Source organism: Xiphophorus maculatus, chromosome 23 (assembly GCF_002775205.1).
Source record: "Xiphophorus maculatus strain JP 163 A chromosome 23, X_maculatus-5.0-male, whole genome shotgun sequence".
NCBI lineage: Eukaryota > Metazoa > Chordata > Actinopteri > Cyprinodontiformes > Poeciliidae > Xiphophorus > Xiphophorus maculatus.
The window spans coordinates 24,769,728-24,791,308 of record NC_036465.1 but is presented as its reverse complement, the minus strand read 5'-3'; the positions used below and the strand labels follow the sequence as shown (position 1 = coordinate 24,791,308).

At 43.3% G+C, this 21,581-nt stretch overlaps 1 protein-coding gene across 1 annotated transcript; it reads left to right on the top strand.

Moving 5' to 3' along the window:
- The first annotated feature begins 15,289 nt into the window (after positions 1-15,289).
- On the top strand, positions 15,290-17,776 carry pou3f4 (POU class 3 homeobox 4). The gene has a single exon (XM_005809836.2). The coding sequence runs from the start codon at positions 15,407-15,409 to the stop codon at positions 16,502-16,504; it is 1,098 nt and encodes a 365-aa protein (XP_005809893.1). The 5' UTR covers positions 15,290-15,406; the 3' UTR covers positions 16,505-17,776.
- Positions 17,777-21,581: the final 3,805 nt, after the last annotated feature.

Here is a 21,581-nt window from a genome sequence, read left to right as displayed (position 1 = left end):
GACACTGTGTATCTCCACCAGCTGCTGCTGCCTTCCTACATCCCGCTCCTCCTGCCTCCCATCCTCTGCCATGCAGGCACAGATATACACACACACTTCCACATACCAGAGGCAAAGCTGATCACAAATACACCCTCACCTTTGGTCTAAAGCGCCCAAAACTCGCAGAAGGAGTCGCTTTATTGCTATTCTGCGGCGGCCGACGCGTAAAGCTAGAGCAAAAAGGCCAAAGCGAGGAGGAGGCGAGGGGGGGAAAAAAGAGGAAGTAAAAGAAAGAAAAGAAAAAAGAAAAGACAGACGAGACGCGCGCCTGATGTGGGAATTCGAGTAAACAGGCAGAGGAGAGACAAGAGAGAGAGGTGAGGATGTGAGCGTTGAGATGAGGATATACAGAGGGGTGAAAAGCATCTTTGTTCTGGATGCCCTTGAGACAGCTGACATAGCTTCAATAAGACCTTCTTTCATAGCCAAGGAGACAGAGTCGGAGCCAGAGAGAGGGGAAGCCAGAGAGCGCGGGGCTCAGTCCTGCTACACTCCTTGTTGGTCACATTACAGATAGCAGCAGTCACTTTGTCTCAGAGGAAGCTCTTGTTTTTTCAAAATCATTTCTCCTTCTCCTGCCGGTGCGTCCTTTAGCCGCATTAGCATTATCATTGAAGGCAATGACATCACCGGTAGCAAACCCCCGACGGGCCCAAAGAAAGAGTGCTTCAGAGATGCAAATATACACACAGGGAACCGTAAGGAGAAGTACAAAACCTGCCCCAGGTGTGGAATATAAAACGTTTCTGTTAATGTTGGGCCAGGATTAGTTCCTGTAGCAGGTTAGAGTTAGTGAAAACAGACTAGACCTCAACAAGGACCTGAGTTTGAGTTGAAGTGGATCAGAACTGTCTGAGTTTGGTTTTATTAAAATTGTCCCAAAACTGAGCTGAAACTCTTCCAACACTAACATTTCCTAAATCTTTTTAAAACATAAAGAGGAAGAACAAATGCTTTGACAAAATTTAAAAAGTAATGATTCTAAAGTATTCAGCCAACTTGAGTCAATCATTTTTATTATGTGAAATCGACTTTTTTTGATGATATAATGTTGTTAAAGGGTTAATGGAGGTGCCATGTTGTGACGACTTCCTGAAGGCGGAGTTTCAGACAGAGCAGAAGCTTCTTAAAGAGACAGAGGCCCAAATTCAAAGAGTTAAATTAAGAAGTCAAATTTCTTCCAAGTCATATTTGATACAACATTTTTATAACAAGTGAAGTTAACATAGTTACTTGACTGCAATAAAATGGCACTACGTGCCTGGAAAACATGCAGTATTGCCCCTTTAAAAGTACCTTTACTAAAGGGGGATATACAGTTGCAGATTTCTGAGCGTATTTTTCTGTTAGTCTTTCCAAACTAGCTTAAAGTTCAGTCATTTTGAATAGAGATTTTGAAGTCTTGCCACAGATTTTTAAAATTGTATTCAGGTCAGGATTTTTACTAAGCACATTCTGTACACATCCTGTAGACATGCTTCATTCTCAGCCGTTCCATTAAAGCTCTGGCTGTTTGTTGTCGGGCCCAGTCTCTGTCCTTTGCACCCTCTGACAGGGTTTTATTTAGGATTGACCCTTTGTTATAGCTCCACCCATCTTCCCATTAAGTCTGTCCGGCTTCTATTTTATTTTTAAATACCCTTTTTTTAAGTAAATGGAGAGCATTCCAAAGCATAATGCTGCCAACGCCATGTTTCACTGTGGGGACGGAGCGCTCAGGGTGACGTGCCAGACATAGCATTTTGAATGCAGGTGAAAAAGTTAATATTTGAACTGATCTGATCATCTTGTTCCGCCTGTTCTTCTGTCTCCCCCAGGCTGGCGGCAAACTGGTTTCTTACGGCTTTCTTCCACCAGCTGCCCTCCTTCTGTTTGGTTTGAAAGTGTGACTGAGAGATGGGATTCAGGGAGTTTTCCCCTCCTGAGCCGTAGATTCCTGCTGCTCCTCCAGAGTTTCCCTGGGCCTCTCTTCTCGGCTGCTTCTCTGGGTAAATAAAATAAGTAATAAGTAATAAGAGAAGGGTTCTACTGGAACAAACTGTATTTCTGTGGTCACGTATTTAAAAAAAAAAAGAAGCAATCAGATGTCATAATAACAGCAATATCTATCAACTGAGATCCAAGCTGAGAAGAAGCACAGCTGATCGAACGTATCAGTGACATTACATTCTCTAAACATGAGTGTAATGGCAGAGCGTGTTGGAGTCATTGCTTTGAAATTTGTGTTGGAGATCTCGTATATGTGCAGGTGCTGTCTGAGTCCGACGGTTCCAACATGTGATTGTATAAGGGCAGCTTCTCTGACCAATCAGTGACTCCCGGCTGCTCATGATGTCACCACTGAGTGTCTGCTCTGGTTCCTCAGTAAAACAAAAAAGATCTGATCAACAGCTCATGGCGTGCAGAGCAAATTCCAACTCTACACCTTGATGAACATCAGGCAGTGAAATTACAGCAAAGAAGAAGAAGAAAATTTAACCACTGAAATAACATGAACTTAATGGTAGTTGTATTTATTTGTTTGTAGAAGATTTTTAGAAAATTAACCAATAATAAAAATACATGTATAGTAATATTTTTATTATTATTATTACACCACAGCTACTTTAACCTCCACAGAAGAGACAGAATGAGCAGTGGCGTCCCCAAGATGAGTCCTGGGGGGCCATGGCCCCCTTTTTAAAAATGCCGACCACTCAGCTAACTAACCCCCACACCTCCATTCACATCATGAAAAGACATACAGAGTAACCTGTGCCATAAATGTAAAATAAATAAAATGATGTATTATAATTATTATTATTTTTTATTAGTATTTTTTGCGGTACCTCCCAAAACGGCTTTACTGTCCTGGTCTGATCACCTTTATGAACATTTTCCACTGAGAATGATGGTCAGTCACAAATGATTTGTATACATTGTATACTTTTTGTCGTTTTGCACAGCTACTGAGGAACAAACCCAAACCCGAATAAGACTGTACGGTCCATAATAATTATTTACTATTGGATATAGATAATGCTATCGGTTCAGAATTATCAGTAAAATGTGCCGAGCCAGAATGTTTCCATGATTTGTCCCTGATTAACCCTAATGTGAACACTGAGCAGCAACAGCAACTAACCATTATCTCTGCATCATTAGGTCCACATTTAATTACCTCCTTGAGTTTTTTAAAAAAAAAAAGTACACTGAGCTCTTCCTCAGTACTTTCTTCATTATTAAAGTACCATGTCATGTCTTTCCTGCATTTAAATTTACTATGCTTTTTAATCATGCTTTTTTTTATTGTAGCCAGTAATTAGACTTTGAACTAATTTCTGTTGAAGGAAGTCAGAGACATCAGGACTGGAAACAGACATTTTATTTGTTGTTCTCAGAACATATCTGCTATAAATTCAGTTCGGGTTATTTTTCCTTCACATCAGAGACACAACGACAATCGAATGAAAATCATCAGGTTTGAGGGAGACGTCTTGTCCATCATAAGTCGTCGTGCTAATAAAATGCTACTTTAAATGCTAATGATGGGGTTGCCATGTGAACACTAGTTATTTGTGTCCAGCTTTGTGTGATTTCATCTCAGCATTAGTCCTGCTGCTCTCTGAAAGTCCTGGAAGTTTTTAAGATAAAATGAGTGAAGAAGGAAATCGCCTTATTCTGTTTTAGGAAGCATAACAGAGATACTTCTAGTTTTTACCCCATTAGTGCCCTGCCTGTTTGCCCACTTTTTGTCACATCCTGTATCACAGATACATATCAGCGTTTGCACCCACACACACACACACACACACACACACACACACACACACACACACACACACACACACACCCTTTGGAAATCTGAGAGTGTGTTGGTCTCTCTTCCTCTGTACCCAGAGTTCCTGGCCCTGGGGGGGTGGAGAGTCTCTTCACCCGTCTCACACGTCCACAGGAACCCACACACACACAAACACACACACTGGCAGCAGACCACATCACAGGGGGTCCATTCCTCCCAAAGTCCACAGGTCTCTGGACAAACATATTATTCTGGATGAAATGTTTCCCGTATTTGTTATTCTTTGCTCCGAGACTCCAGGTGGAATTGGTACGAAACCAAAAATCATACACGCACAATTCTTTGAAAGAAAGGGGGGAATGTTCCAAGTGGAGGTGGAGGGGAATGAGAATTCCCTTTCGGAGCGAGACCTTGTAACAACATTTGTGCAGATCTCTTGCGATCGGCCCAGATTCTTCCCTCTGCATCCAACAAAGGCCGGGCTGTGTTGCAGGGAAGCGGATCTCGGTCGTCGGAGCACCGCTCGCCGTCCCCAAAAACCAGGAAGCGCTCCAAAAACCAGGAAGCGCTCTGAATCCGATCCAGTCGGTCCGAGAGGCGCTGGTCTTCACGGGGACGCGGCGGTGTGTGAGAGCGCTTCGCTGTTAGCTGCCTTAGCTTGGATGGAGATAGAAAGTGACGGCTGAGCAGCGGCTTCCAGTCGACATGAAAGAGTTCGGAGGCAGACGGCGATGATGGCGGTGTCTTGCTCACTTATGCAATTACATTCAAATTGCTGCCAGAGCTTCTAACCCTGACTGGGGGCCGCGCCGGGGCCCCGGAGGGAAGCAGGCGGAGAGGTGATGATGTGTGCTGGGAGATCACACGCTGCCTGCCCACCTGTACCTCCAATGGCAGACGGGTGGATGCTGGGCGGATGCAGGGACGCAGCCATGTCTTTCCTGTAGGTGGATGCGGAGACGTTGTAGCACCTGCAGCTACAGCACAAGACAACAGTGACCTTTCATTTTACTAGTAACTTAAGCTAACCTGAATACTTACTAGCCTCCTCTTGGTAGACTGAAATAACTAACCTAAAGTCTGTCAACCACTTTGAAACGTTTTTCTATCCCTACTACGTCTTTATCTTTGTCCCTCTCCTGTTGTTTTGGTTTAGCTCCCAGTCATCAGATGACAACAAAATCCAAATGAATCTCGTCACTAACACAGCGCATGTAGCGCATACCCACCTTTTTGCGCCTGTGGATGGATGGGAATGAAAAAAGTATTCATTCCCCCATTTTTTTTTTTTACATTGTCTCAAACTAAACCCATAAACCTTTGTGTATTTATTGGGATTATATTAGACAAGCCCACATAAAACATAGCTCTTAATTGTGGCATGAATGGTTTTCTTTTTCTTTTTGGAAATAAGAATCTGAAATATGTGGTGTGTAGACGATCTGATCCCCAATCCATGATATCGTCACCTTCCTAAAATAATAGCCTGAGTCATTGTTTTTGCCCCAAAAAGAACAACAAAAGACACTTTTGACAAAAAGTGACTTCAGACATTTATTTTAGGAAGATGATGATATGAAAATGGAAAGAATACATTCCAGTGCAAGACTACCAAGACATTGTCATCCACGTAAGCAACACTGGAGGAGCTGCAGGGATCCATTGCTCAGGTGAGAGGATATGTTATAATTGACAGCTGTTAATTGTGCAGTACACAACTGTGGCGTTCATGGCAAGAAGAAAGCCATTCTTAAAGGGACAGTATTATGCATGTTCCAGGCACATTGTGCCGTTTTGCAACACAATCCAGTAACTCACCTTCAGTTGTTATAAAAGTGCTGCAAATGTCAAACGTGACTTGAACGAAATTTGACTTTCGCAATTCGCCGCTTTGAAATTGGGCTTCTGTTTCTTTAAGAAGCTCCCACTCTTCCTGACAGTGCGTCCTCGCAACAACGTTTCTCCGTTATGCCGTTTGCAACAGCTTTTAGGAGCGTCAGAGTGAGAACCCAGTGAACCCAGCAGACTCGCAGTCCCAACAGGCGTTTGCTAATTGCTGCTGCTGCTAGTCTGGAGGGGCCTGAGCGGGGAAGACGCTTCAGGGAATCCTGAATGATTCAAGGATTTCTCAGACATGCAGGAAATCTTCAAGGCAACACTCCAGGTATGTTTGTGATGATGGAATAGCATTATAACATGATCAAGAAAGAAGATTTTACATAACACACAGCCCCTTTAACGGAATGCCAGAAGAAGTCCCGTTAGCAATTTGTAGGAGACAGAAATACAAGTGGAAGATGGTTCTCTGGTTAGACAAGAAAAATATTAACTATTTTAGCCTGCATGCAGAGATAAGATGGATTATGCAAAACACATGGCAGTTCTAAGAAATTCAGGCTGCAAGAGACTTTAAGACTTGAGCAGAGGTTCACCTTCCAGCAAAACAGCAGCTCTACACATAAACCCAGAGCTAGCAAGGATTGGTTTAGACCAGAGCGTGTTGACAGAATAGAGCGGCCCAATCAAAGCCAAGACCTTAATCTAACTGGAAAGACATTAAAACCTGCTGTTAACAGGTGCTCTCAGGGCAAGGTGAGCTTGGGCTTTTTTAAAATTGTTACATTTTTTAAATGTTTTTTTTTGGCAAAGAAATTTCACTGTGCAAAAGCACATCCCAAAGCTGCAACTGCATCAAAAGGAACATCTACAAAGTATTGACTCAAAGAGCAGCTGAATGCAAATGTGAGACAGACTTTTCATTTTCTCCCTTTATGAAAAACGTGCATTATTTCCCAGTGTTAAAATCCCAGTGAAACACAGTGAAGTACGGGGGCTTTTAAAGAGACACATGCCGCATTTTCCAAGTTTGAACCAATGGGATGAAGTCCCTCTGTTAGCAGTCACCACACAATCCAGTCACAAGTATGACAGGATCTGATGCTCCCCGCATACTAATCCCCGCAAACCTGCAACACGGACTTATTTTATTTCCCTGCGACGTGTTTGTTTTCATAAACCAGCCTCTCCACCCACACCTCCCCCTACATCCCCAACTTTTTTTTTAACGTCTCTCTCATCGGACGCCCCCCCCCCCCCCCCAACTCACACCTCCCCCGGAGACGCTTCTCGCGCGTGACCGGGGTCGGGGAGCGTGCGCGCCGAGACTCAGCCCCGAATTAGAGGCGAAACAAAACGCAACTTATTCCGCTTCAAAGCGACGAGACTGCAGAAAACCCCGAAGGTTTCGCGACGCCGACGTGAGACGCGTCTCGTCGTGGACTCTTGCTGCTGTATATTGAACATAACGCGGCTTAAGAAGCAGTCTGCTGGTGTAATTCATCATCCTTACCAGGCATTAGGAAGATGCGACGTGATTGGAGGGAGGGAGGAAAAGCAACGCGCTTGCACAGCTCGGTATTCAGCCGAGGACTTTCTAAAGTGTAGAGGGGGGCACCGGGGTCACGAGGTGTGTGTGTGTGTGTGTGTGTGTGCCTGAGCATTTTATGAGCGTGTTTTTCTGCGTGCGTGAGTGTGTGTGGGTGTGTGTGTGTGTGTGTGTAAGAGAGATGGCAGCATCACCAGTCCTCCAGGGCTCAGCAGGCTAATTAATAATGAATCCCAGAGAGTCTGTGTTTGAAATGCAGATGTGCAACTGCCAGCTCCGCCTGCTCCTTCAGAGGGACCTGTCTGTGTGTGTGTGTTGGTGTGTGTGTGTGTGGGGGGGGGGGGGGGTGAGTGTGTGTGGGGGGGTTTGTGTGCTCCACAGGGGGAAAGTATGTCAGCTGGTTGTTTAGCAGAGGCAGAGAACTTGCTCACATCCTGCACGAAACTCGCGGAGACCATTCATTAAACATCGACCACAGGAGGAAAGCCGATTTCATGTGGGAGGTTTTTGCAACAACTTTGGCCTCTTTTTTTTCTTCTTCTTCATTTGGCTCCGAGGTGCCATCGGAGGCCTCGGCGACAAGCCTCTTCTCAAACTCGGCAGAGGAGGAGGAGGAGGTGTGTGTGTGTGAGGAGGAGGTGTGTGTGTGTGTGTGTGGGGGGGGGGGGGGGTTAGAGGTGCTGAAGAGCTCACGTCATGTTTCTCTACGTTTTCCCCCCTCTTCAGTGATCTCTGTGCAGGAGGCTCCGGGTTTATGTGAGCGGTTTGAAATTTAACAGATGGTAAACTTTTATGTCCTTTTTTTTGTTGTTGTTAAAACCAACATGGCTCCTTTCTGTGACCCTGTAACAGCACCAGCCTCTGCTGCCGGCAGCACCTGTAACACAGTGAAACACACACACACACACGCGCACACACACACACACGCACACACACACACACACCCCCACACACACACACACACGCACACACGCACACACACACACACACACACACACACACCAGCAGTGAATATCCCTCGAATCTCAGGCGTTTCAGTTCCTCACAGATTAAAACAACCTCACTTTCCCAACATTTGGTTTTGTTCTCTGAGTGTAAAACCTGGACAGACTCTGCAGCGACCCCTGTAACTTTTCCTCTTACAACATTTAAAACCCCAAAATAATTTGATGCTGGAATTTGCATTACAACTGGGATGCTAAGTTGCCTTACATAAAAGCTTTAAGGTGTTTTTCAACTCAATCGCAGACTGTTTTAATAACTAATCTGGCATCATTTGAAAGTAGGATCTTAATTTGACTGAGTGGCTAAACTTTATCTGTGGAGCTGTTTTATTTTTTTATGCTGCTTGATAAAATGGCTGATGTCTCTCAGGTCAAGCTAATAAAACATCAGCAAGCTTTATGGTGTAAATCATGAGAACTTTTTTATTGTTATTATTGTATTGTAACTTTAGGTAATTTGCCTTTTGGGTTATGAAGAATTTAAAACTTTTGTTTTTAATTGTAATTTTAAAAGTGGACAAAATGCTCAGGCAGACATTTCTCCTCGTTTGGAAGATGTTCGGCAAACATCACATTTATTAAAGATTATTTTCCTGTGGGTTTTATTTGGTGGTTTCTTACTATTTTCATTTCTTTTCATGTTTTATTTTCTATTGTGTATTTTGGCTTTTTTTGCTGTATTTTATTTCATACACTTTTAGTTCTGCTTTCTTTGCTTTAAGAGGTTTTATTTAGTTTTTCTTTAGTTTTGCTGTTTTGTTATTTCCTTTTATCTTTACTGTTCACTTACTTTTTCTATTTTATTCAAATTTTCTGTTTTGCCTTTAATTTATTTATTTATTTTTTTGTTTCTTTCTTTTAATTGTTTCTTAAACTTTTATCCTTCTGTAAAACCCCACAGGTTTCATTCACAAACAAGCAAAACTTATGTTTTTAAGTAGGTTGAAAAAAGTACTTTCAGACACTTTCAGACCTAAATCCTGCTATGCTGAAGGAAACGCCCTCTGTATAAGTTATATTTCACGTATCTGGCCTTTATTAAGTAATAGCGCTACTTAAGCCTTGCCTCAGAAGTAAGTGAAATTTTCTAACGCCATCATTACATATAACAGAGCAGAAAAATGAAAAATGAAAGGAAACACCTCAAACAACAGAAGAGAAAGTTGTGCACATTCATTTCTTCCTGACTACAAGTGACTGAAACTGGACGTGTGTAAAATCCTACGCACATCCACACAAGCGCCTGACCTCTACAAAGCCTGCAGAGTGTGGCAGTGCAGGGTAAACAAACGCAGCCCGCTCTCATGCATTACACAGCCGCCGCACAGTCACTCTCTGGTCAGTCCGGCCGTGCTTCCACCCCTCGCAGCCTCGGACGGACACACAGACGTGCGCATAAAGAAGGAGCAGATGGGACTTTTGTGCTCGACACGTCGTTCCTCAGCACTTTAAAACGGCGTTTTAGAATCGGGCTAATCACAAAAACAAACAGCTTGTCACAGAGGACGACGTGAGGCCGGGGCTCGTCCTGTCTGGACATGCTGGAGCTGTCCTTTATTAGCGACGTCACGGGTTAATGGGAGTATCGATTTTTCTGTCTGGCAGCCTGCAGAACAACTTAGTTCAGACTGAGAGATGACAAAGGCGCCCTTTTCTTTTCTTTCTTTCTTTTCTCATTTTCAAAAGACAAAAACAAAACATCTACGTATTTTTTGGGGGGGGGAAAGGGTTGTTATTTTTCCAGTTTACTCACTGTGGGTCAGGGGGAAAAAAAAAAGAATAGCAATTATAATACCCTTTGTGTCCAATGTATGTGAATAAATAAATAAGTATGTGGCCTTGCTTTGTTGGCAGCATGGGGCAGATTTTAGGCTCCTTGGGGGAAAGTTTCCAGAAAGGTCACGACACTGAAAGTGACAGGTCCCGCCCCGAGGCCCAAGGCGCTCTCAATAGCAGACTAAAGCCTGATTTATCTGGGAGCCGCAGCACCGAACTGGAAGCTGCAGGGTGGAACATCAAAACCATAAAAAAAAAAAAAAAAAACCCAAATGAAGCACAAAACGCCCAGCCGAATTCAGATCGGCGCTTCAATTTTTGTAATAAACAACTCATTTTAATCTTCATTCAAAAAGGAGAGGGGTGGGGTGATAAAAAAAAAAAAAGCTGAACCTCAGTGTGGATTCTCTGAGGAACAAACCCTGGAAGTTTGAGATATTAACACAAACCAACGTTCTCATGTTTACATTTTTACATACGCTGTATGTGAGGTTTTCTGAAGGTCTGGGCTCAGTCATTTCAATTTCCTGACAGAATATTAAAGAACTGCAGCCAAGAGGCAATTTAACTTGACAAATTCTAAAAAAAAAATTACTTAATAATTATGGCGAAACAATTAATCTAAAGCTCTAATTAATCTTTATCGTGTTAATTGAAGTATTAATTAAAAAGCTGGTAGCATTGAGTCTCACTCTGTAAGAAACAGAGGTTATTAAATATTAACTATTACTGTTTTTTTATTTTATTTTACTTTTTATAAAAGAATATCAGTACTAACTATGTTTCAGTCATTTTAGTTACAAATCCCAGCTAAAGACGGCGCTTCTATCAGCTGCCACTAGTCTTGTTTTGAGAGTTTTATGTTTATGTTGATTTTATTAAGGATGAATACAGCAATAAAATAGTTTTAAGACTTTTTTTTTTTTTTTTTTTTAAAAAAGAGTTTTAAGTTTCTGTATTGGGGCAAGAATTTAAGTTTGAGTTCAGGTTTAGCTAGCTTAACGGCAGTTATAATGCTAAAGCGAAACTAGCTAAAAAAAAAAAAAAGATTTCTTACAGTTGTAGTAGCCATTTAAATAATTGTTGATTTAAATCAAGCACATTAGGTTTTAAATGTAATATTCAACGATAGCTGAAATTTGACATTAACCACAGACGCATTTTGATTAGAATTCAAATAAAGACGTTTTGTCAATCAGCTGTTAGCCCATTTCGTTGGTCTCCCGCTGAGAACAGCGAAGCTAATGTGTTCAGTTTAGTAATGAATTCATCAAGTCAGCAGCAGCCGAGAAGCATCCTGAGGCTTGTAGTGGAGGAAGTTTCTGCGTGGGACCCGGAATTTAAGTCTGCGCCGAGTTTTAGCGGAGTTAGCGAGAGCGCTAATGCTAATGTCAAACTAGCTAGCAATTTGGACTCCTGAAAAATAAATAAATACATTTTTAAGTTTGTTACTTATTGAGTAACGTTTAATATGGCAGTCACAAGATACTTCATTTTTTTTTATTGGTTATTTTTAAATAGGATTTTAGGAAAACAAAACAAACTACCGAAGCCGGAGGATTCAACGTAGCGCAGCGTGGTGTGAGTTAAACTGACGTATGCCCGTTAGTCATCTTTACTTGGTTTTACTCAACTGTTATTTTGTTGCGTAAGAGTTGTTGCTTGATTTTTGTATTATTATTATTATTATTATTATTATTATTATTATTATTATTATTATTATTATTATTATTATTATTATTTGTTTTGTATTTTTCAATTATTAAAACTGAAACGGATGAAAATTGCCATTTTAGTTTAGGTAAAGAAAATAAGACAGAACTTAATTTTAGTCAAATGAGCTCAATAATGGCTTTTAGCTTTTGACGTGAATGAATCTTGTTAGTAAAGTAGCTGTTTTAAAACTGGTTAGAAATGAATTTAATTTTATTTATAAGTCTTTCCAATGTTAAGCTTAGCTGATCAATACTGATTAGAATCTGGCCAAAGGAAACCGTATCCAAATTGCCCAACGCCCGTCGTTGCGCTTACCAGTTAATTCTAGCATATTTGCTGCATTAACAGATCTGATCTCGCCCTTTATTTTTAGACGAACGCCGGTGGTTTTTACTGCTGACTGGTCCCGTTTATTTTTCTCCCCTCCCGCAAATAAACTGCAAAAAAAAAAAAAAAACGCCCGAGTCACAAGACAATCGTTTAAAAATTCACCCTCGGCCGCCAGACAAACACAAACAAAACAAAAAAAAAAAAAAAACGTGATAAACAAGCGCGAACGAGCGTCTGCACAAAGGCGAAATTAAAGAAATGATAGCTCATTAGTTTCAGTTGTTCGCCAGTAATGTGCACCTTGTATGGAGAGGAGGCTGCAAGTGTAGCGGGGCTGGCTCGGGTTATCTGTGAATGGGCCCTTTATTGGAGGCGCGGAGCGGGGATTTGCCTTTTATTCGCCTCGCTATGGAAACGCGCTCGGCGGCAGAAAAATGTCGACGCGAATAAAAGGGAGTCGGCACAAGGAGCGTTTCTAGAGAAGCATCTGTTACACTCAGAAACTTAGACTATGGAGAGAGAAACAACCCCCCACCCCCACCTCTCTCTCTCTCTCTCTCTCTCTCTCTCTTTCTCTCTCTATCCAAGTCCCGCTTTATGCGCCACAGCAAACACATGTAGGCAAATTTATATTTGGGAAATAAAAGACGCAAACATGGGATCCCTTCCCTCCCCTAATTCTTCCGTGTTGAAATGTCTAATTTGAGCGGTTGAGATCAAACGATTTAGTGCGCGTATATTTTAATCCATTTTCAAAACTCAACTCGCTGAGGCGTGTCATTTCACATGACATGAAAATGTGGGTCCCTTATTGAGAAACTGCTGCCATCAATTGTGCTGCAAGTTCACAACAAACGCCGCCACTTCTTCTTCTTCTTCTTCTTCTTCTTCTTCTTCTTCTTCTTCTTCTTGTTCTTCTTCTTCTTCTTCTTCTTCTTCTCTCTCTCTCTCTTTTTTTTTTCATCCCATAACGATTCAAACGAAGCAACCCGGCTCACCAAATCTAGGCCAGTGGAACAACATCGCCTTTCACATCAAATATTCAGCCACTTTTAGCCGAAATTCAAAGAGAATGGCTATAAAGAATCCAGGCGCAGCTCCACGCAGGAATTCGCCCAGGAACAAAACAAACATATCCATACGATTTCCTTTCTTTCTTTCTTTTCTTTTTAATCTCCCACCCATCTACTTGGACAAGTTTACAGGCTGCATTATTCATCCTCCTCTCTCCCTCCGTCACTCCGAGGCCCCGTCCTCCCTCCAGCGGGCCGGCCTGCACTCCCGCCCCGGTCAGCCAGCTCACCTGCACCGGCCTCTTTTCTCTCTCTCCCCCCGCCCCGGTCTCAGCCTCGGTTCTCCGTCAGCGCAGCTTGTGCCTCTCTCTCCGCTCCTCTAATGACTTTCTGGTCGCCGCTGCAGCCTTCTTTTTATTTCTCCTAAATGTATGAAAATGTATGCAAATGTAAATCAAGCTTAAACCTGGGAGCTGGAGCAATATGTTTAATGGAATTTCAAACCAATAAGGGGGACGGTGACGCAGCCGCCCGCTAATGGCAAATGCAATCACGCAGCTGTATTATCTGGAAGATATGCAAAAGTGATGCATAATAACTGCGAGGGACTCAGTTTAAGTGACTATACAACTTGCTGAATTCTTTACGCGGCGATCGCTGAATACATCTACGGAAATGTCTTCTATCGTTTATCGTGATATATATATATATATTGATTTATCGTTGCTACTATAAATTCCGATTCTGTTTTTTTTTTTTTTTTTCTTAAACTCACCCTGCAGTTTGTCAAGATTGTCTTCAATGAGAGCATCAACAAATATCAACACAATTTGAAACTGGATTCAATGCGGCTACTGGCCGGAGCTCAGTGATATAAGTGACTGGTGTCCCACGGAATTGCTTCACAAATGGATGTTTTTCAGGAACAGTGTTTGTGCTCGTGGGGCTTTGATTGCCACGTGGAACCGCCTTTCACCGTAATTACAGCTGAAAGTCTTCTGGGGGTTCGCTGGCTTTTAGAGGCCGACGTTAATGCCCATGTCTCCTCTGCAACGCGGCCATCATGTCGGATGAAAAGTGTCTGTAAACATACATTGTTGAAATATTGCCAAGGATTCTTAAATTGGAATCTCGACCAGGATTCGACTGGTCCCTTCTAACGGATTCATTTTTATTTTTTTTATTAATCCAAACTGGCAGCTTTGGCTGTGTAGGTTTTAAAACTTTTGTGCTGCTGGAAGGTGGATGTCAGCCACAGTGTCGAGTCTGCACAGACGATTTTGTGCTCGACTCCATTTGTTTCCTCTTCACCTCTCACTGTCCTTAAGGAAGAACAGCCTCCCCACAGCATGATGCCGCTTCCACCATGTTTTACAGTCTGGACGTATCGATCAGGATGACTCTTCTGATGGATTCTGTGGATCTCTGAAGCTTCTCCAGAGTTTTATCATTGGCTGCCTTTTTGATCAATACTTATTTGTTGATGAGCAATGGTGCCCTGCGTTTTCCTTTCGCTCTTTAAAATAAGGGTCAAGTTTTTAACCCGATTCTCCTTTTGCCTTCATCGTCACATTGTGAACAAATTAGGTGACTTTTATTCAGGGGTGTTAGAGTAAAAGGGGCTGTTATAAAACAAAAACTACACACCACACTTTGTTTTTATTTGCAAAGACGAGCAGAAAGGATTTCATATTCTTGAGAAATGAAATCTCAACAATATTGAGATCTAATTTCTCAATATTAAATTGAGTTATATTTTTTATGCAATGTGCTTCTGCAGTTTTTCCTCTCGCCAAAGTGACGAAGGTTTTCAAATGACCTGTGCGTAAAAGAATGCGTAAAGACGCGACTTTCCACCCAACACCTGATCATTCCTTTCCCTTGCTAAGTTAATAATTACCAGTGCGAACTGCTCTTAGTTTGATTGTATGTCTCTAATTTAAGTGCTGGCACGTCTAAGAAATGCCGTTGCGCTTTAATCCCTTTCTTCGCACGCGCTCAAGGGTGACGGGAGCAGCAATAAAGGCGCGCGTAAATCAGTTGGAAACTTTAATTAATAAACAGGAACCGCGCTCCACGCTCCCATCACTCCGCAGCCAGACCCAGTCGACCGGTGCTGTGCGACACCACTTCCGGTCCGGCTGCCTCCGCGGTAACCCGAGCTCCGCTTCCAGAAGGCGGAGGCTCGGCAGAGTCTCGCGGCACGTCATTGGCGGAGACGCGTCGGCCGTCGGCGCGTGAGTGGCGGCGGAAGCTGTCAGTCAGTGCCAGGCTGCAGACGGGGCTCCGGAGAGAGGGAGATGTCAGAGGCTGAACCGCTGCCTCCATTCAGTAGCATTAGTGGGGTTCAGCAGCCAGCATGGCCACAGCTGCCTCCAGCCCCTACACCCTGCTCAGCCCCAGCTCCATGATCCACGCGGACAGCCAGGCCATGCAGCCCGCGAGCCCCTACAGAGGCCACCAGAAGCTGATCCAGAGCGACTACCTGCAGAGCATCCAGAGCAACGGGCACCCCCTCGGGCACCAATGGGCGAGCAGCCTGTCGGAGGGCAGCCCCTGGTCCTCCATGGAGCAGCAGGACGTGAAGCCCGGCAGAGAGGACCTGCAGCTCGGCATCATCCATCACCGCTCCCCGCACGTCGCGCATCACTCCCCGCACCACAACAACCACGGGAGCCACCCGGGAGCCTGGGGCACCCCGGTGTCCCACAACTCCTCCATCCCCAGCGGGCAGCAGATCAACATCTACTCCCAGACGGGCTTCACCGTCAACGGCATGCTGGACCACGGCGGCCTCACGCCGCCGGCCAACACGCAGGGCCAAGGCATACACCCGGGCCTCAGGGACACGCTCAGCCCCGAGCACAGCGACCTCGGCGGGCACCACTGCCACGACCACTCGGACGAGGAGACGCCGACCTCGGACGAGCTGGAGCTCTTTGCCAAGCAGTTCAAGCAGAGGAGAATCAAGCTGGGCTTCACGCAGGCGGACGTGGGTCTGGCCCTGGGCACGCTCTACGGCAACGTGTTTTCCCAGACCACCATCTGCAGGTTCGAGGCCCTGCAGCTGAGCTTTAAGAACATGTGCAAACTAAAGCCACTGCTGAACAAGTGGCTGGAGGAGGCGGACTCGTCCACGGGCAGCTCCAGCAGCATAGACAAGATCGCAGCTCAGGGGAGGAAGCGGAAGAAGAGGACGTCCATCGAGGTGAGCGTGAAGGGGGTCCTGGAGACGCACTTCCTCAAGTGTCCCAAGCCGGCCGCGCAGGAGATCACGTCGCTCGCGGACTCGCTGCAGCTGGAGAAGGAGGTGGTGCGCGTGTGGTTCTGCAACCGGAGGCAAAAGGAGAAGCGGATGACGCCGCCCGGGGAGCCGCCGCCGCCGCCGCCGCCGCACGAGGGACCCTATTCGCACAGCGGGAGCGCGGGGGACACGTCCTCGTGCCACGATCTCTGACCGCGCGAGGAGGAGGAGGAGGAGGAGGAGGAGGAGGAGGAGGACCCGCCCGGTTACGGACTCTGGAGCAAAGGGACGCGAGCGCGCTACAGGATGGTGGACCGGCTTCCGGCTGCCAGCCTCCGCCGCCTGTCCCGGTACAGACTCCCGCCGCTGCCGCCAGCACTGAATCCCAATAGGAAGAACAGAGAAACCCGCTCGGCCTTCGTCCTTTTTTCTAACTGTCACGAGGGCATTATTACATCACATTTCAGATCCTTTTTGGAGCTTCGCTTTGTTTCTTTTTTTCTTCTCCATCACGGATATAAATACAAAATGTGCCTAATTATATACCTGCCAGCGCCTTTGGTTTGTGTCACCATTTCCCATCAGCTCTATAATAATTGCTAACATGGGAACTGATGTCTTATTTTTGACTTGTCCCCCACCCTCCTCCACACGCACACATACACACACACACACGCTGTTTCATTTGGATGATCAGTGGCGTCAAACTAAAGAACAAAAAAATATATATAATTTTTTAGTTAACGGATTTTTTGCTCTTTTTTCTGTTTTACAGCAAACCTGTAATTATGTTTTTGGGTTGTTTTTTTTTTCATATGCAAACATTACATCAGATGTAGTGATTCTGCAACATAAAAGCACTTGGAGGGTTATTCTTTTCTTAATTTTCGCCTCTCCCTCACATTCTCAACTATTTTTGAAGTCGTTGTTTTGTCTTGTTTTGTTTTATTCTTTATTCTGACCACAGAAACTGTGTGTGGACTCTGAAGACAAACAGAGCCGGGGATAATTCAGAAACATGGGTGTGGGGTTTGTTTGGGGAGGGGGCTTAACGACGCTGTACACCTGCCTATCATTTTACTGTACGACCAGAAACCCCCCCCAAATTTTTTATAATCTCCAATACTCCTGTTATACTCGGTTCAGTATTTTTCTCCGACATTGTACAGTTTTATATATATATATATAAATATATCTACACTTTTTGAGTCATTAATTTAAGCAAATTATTGTTAGTTTATTCATGCACTTAATTAGCAATGTTTTTGAAAGAAATAATTAAAAAAAAAAAAAAGCAAAGAAAGAAAGAAGAAGAAGAGGAAGAAGAAAAACAAACAGAAAATCACCCAGCCTATTTTCAGTAAGAGGAAACAGTTTGGGCGCTTTTATTCCAAAATTTCGATGACATCTCGAGTAATTATTTATTTTCAGTATAAAGCTTGTATTATGTTTTGAAATAAACAATGTATGTTGTAATAAACAATTTCCTGGTACAATTGTTTACTGTCTAAAGGAAAATTGGATGTCTAAGGAATTATTATTATTATTATTATTATTATTATTATTAAAGGCTGCGTCGCAGCTCATGCCCCCATTGCTCCCCAGCAGGAGTTTAAAAATAATATCTGATCATCTTAATTGTCATCATGTAATAATAATGAGGCCATATTTATATTTACGGGCAACAATCAGAAGAAAAGAGTCGCTTTACTCACAGAACGCTTTCAACTTTTGATATTCTTGTATTCATATTATTTCAAGGATAAAATCAAAGTGGCTTTTTTTCTATTTTCAAACCATGGAGTTCAGCATTTATTCCGAATTTAAAACCTGTCACAAAAATGTGTTACTATTATTATTATTATTATTATTGCTAGTAGGAGTAGCTTTTTTTGTATTTATAGTATGCGGTCTGTACAGGAGTAACTTTACGAAAAAATGTTTTATTTTTTAATATTTAGAACGTCAAAAACGTTGGAAAAAAATATTATTATCCTCATTATTATTATTATTATTATTATTATTGCTGCTGTTTGATTGTGGGTGGGGGAAAAAAATATATTTTCAAAAGACATTTGATCAAATATAATATAATTAAATACATATAAAGAAAATAGAAAATAATAATAATAATAAAAGCAATTAAGCAAAAATACGCCACAAAAATAACAAAAATCTCAAGTGAAACAAATCAACTTGTTCCCAAATGATGTGGTCATTGTGATCTAATCCGGATCAATCCAGCCCACATGTCCCTACACACACACACACACACACACACACACACACACACACACACACACACACACACACACACTTTAAGCCTCCTGCGTGTTAAAAGGTAAAGCCTTCACGTGACGAACAGCTGTAACATTTCGCGTGGGACCTCGGTCTGTCACAGCCAAATCTCACGCGCTCCTCTCTTACAGCTGAAACCTTATTGTCCGGCCCTCTGCCCTGCTCCAGCGGACATGCGTGATTTATCGCCGGGGCTGCTGGGCCTGACAGCAAAAGACACAATGACACACACACACACACACACACACACACACACACACACACACACACACACACACACACACACACACACACACACACACACATATACACACACACACACACACACAATCAGAAGCAGATGAATCTCATTTCAAAGACTACAGCTGTGTATATAATTGGCCGTGCAAGGGGCGAAACAGACAAGACAAAAACAAAAAAAAAACAAAACAAACAAAACAAAAATCTCCATAAATAGATAAATAAACAAAGATGCCGCGACTAAAAATATTTCAGGGATGGCGTTGGGAAGAAGAAGTCGAGCCCAGTGGATGCGGGACTGTTTAAATCATTCAAAAATAGATCCGGGGGGGAGGAGAGGAAGAGGAGGAGGAGAAGGGGGTGAAGGAAGGAGAGAAAGAGGAAAGGAGAGGAGGAAAGGCGGAAGGGTGCTAGGCCTTGCCTTGAAATGGAGAGCCTGACTGGAATACTAATGCGTTTGAATTTATGCATCTCCTCAGTCTGCAGCCCTGAGAGGAGAGGGGGTGGGGGGCAGAGAGAGAGAGAGAGAGAGGGAGGGAGGGAGAGAGGGAGGGTAAGGGTGGAGGTGAAAGAGGGCGGTTATGTAGAAGAAGAGAAAAGTAAAAGCATGGCTGATTGATTCCATCCATCTGTTTTAGTTTGAAATAATCCCGGATTTCTCGGGGTGTGGACGGAGGAGGAGGCGAACCCGAAACAACATGACCCTGGAGGAGGGAGAGGAGGCAGAACCGAGGAAACGAGCAACACCGAGCCAAGGTTCCGGGGGGGGGGGGGGGGGGGTGGACCGCAGCGTCCCTCCAGCCTCTTCCAGAAAGAGAAATAAAAAAGAAAATAATCGAAACATTTTTTTTTTAAAGTAACCAGCCCGCTCTGTGTGAATTATTCACCAGTTGGGTTGAGAAAAAAAAAAAAAAAGATTGACTTGAGAGAACCGTGAGGAAAACAAGGAAACAGGTGAAAGCACTTCAGAGGCGTCCAACGATAACCTTCAGCTAATTTTTCTGTTTTTGTCGAAATGCTTCAAGTTGTGTGACTCGGCGCTGCTCTCCAGCAGATAATTGAGTCCGAATCAGATGTTAAGTGACTGATGATCAGACAAGGACAGGAGCAGCAGAGAGCCGGAGCTGGTTACGGTGATTACATCTGCTGCGTGTGTTTACATTTATACACCTGTTCACAAATGTCCTTTATTCCCCGAAAACATCTGACCTGCAGCTTCTTCTTCTTCTTTTTTTAATAGATGTAACAGGATCTCAAGGATGGCCAACGGGACACACGGCGAACTGGGATGTTTACAGTAAAACTGGCAAAGTAGGGGGTCAGAGAAAGGACAAAACAGCGTCCCGTCTCTATTTAATTACACGGGAGAGAAGCGCGGAGCTGGAGTCTGTTTGCTGAAGAGCAGCAGCTCCAAACAAAAAAGGGGGGGAACTAACTGGGAGAGACAGCTGGGAGGTTGTTAGAGAAAACGGTCTGTGATCAACCAGTCATAAATGGGTTTTCGTACACATTCGTATGCGCTCTCTCAAAACCAAAGGGTCTGCTTTAGCTTAGTTCTTTCTATATTAGTGTGAAACATTACTTATGTACAAAGAAAGAGCAACAAAGCAAAACGACAAAACTATACAGAATTAAATGTAACGCACTGATTACCAAAAGGCACAAAAAATAAATTCAAACTTGTCTATTTCTATTTGTCGCTTCTACGCGTAACAGCCGGCTAGAGGGATAAGTGGGCTGCTTAGGGTCTCCAGCCCACCAGGGGGCTCCCGAGAGCTTTTAACTCCTCATAGACGTAAAAAAGTAAAAATAGAAACTTTATATTAGTTGTGAGGTTTTTCCACTGGCGTACTCTGCGTATTCTGTGAGATGTGTGGATTCTGTCTGCAGACAGTCCAGATTTCATAGTCATTACTGATCGTTGACATTTCTCGTGACAATTTACTTCATTTCCCACAATCCAAATGGACGTGTTTCTTCTCCGTCAGGGCAGCCGCCGCCCACCTGTCGGTGCAGGACAGAGAGTAGCAGTCAGGCTGAGTGTCCACGTTGCTGGTCTACCAGCTTTCAGCCGCGTTGGGTCGGTGTTGCATACAAAGCATTTCGGTGTGAACTCGCTTTTCCTGCTGAGCGTTTTACTGTGCGACACCACGTTCTTATACCAGGACCTACCTAAAACTTCCACTTGCTGTCGTGTTCACTAGAGATGTGCTGTATGCTGCATATTTTGGTATTGATCCGATGCCAAGTAAATATAGGAACCGTATCGCCAATACCGATACCAATACTTTTTACATAAGTTTGATATCTTATAAAACTTCTGATCTTTACGTATTTTTCAGTTGTTTTTTTTTTCTTTCTTTTGAATTGCTTTTTGTTCTAATCTTGGACATAATTTGGGCTAAATACTTTAAAGAAGTATTATCATGACTTTGTACATTTTTACTTAATAAAGTCCAAACAAATATAATTGGAGGCAAATTAAACAGAAAACCTTTTTGGAGGTAGAATTGAGAGACCAAAATACAAACATAAACTAAAATTTCAAGAAGGAATCTGAAACTAAATATCGATTTTATGACGTAAATATCGATACTGATACTGACCTGCTGTTGATGTTATTGATATTTCAAGGGAAGTTGTACAAAGTAAAAAAAACAACAACAACAAAAAACCTTCATTACTTGATTTTCTGAACCGTTGACGTGGTTAAAAGTTAAGCAAATTCTGCCATCTTGAAACTAATAAGTTG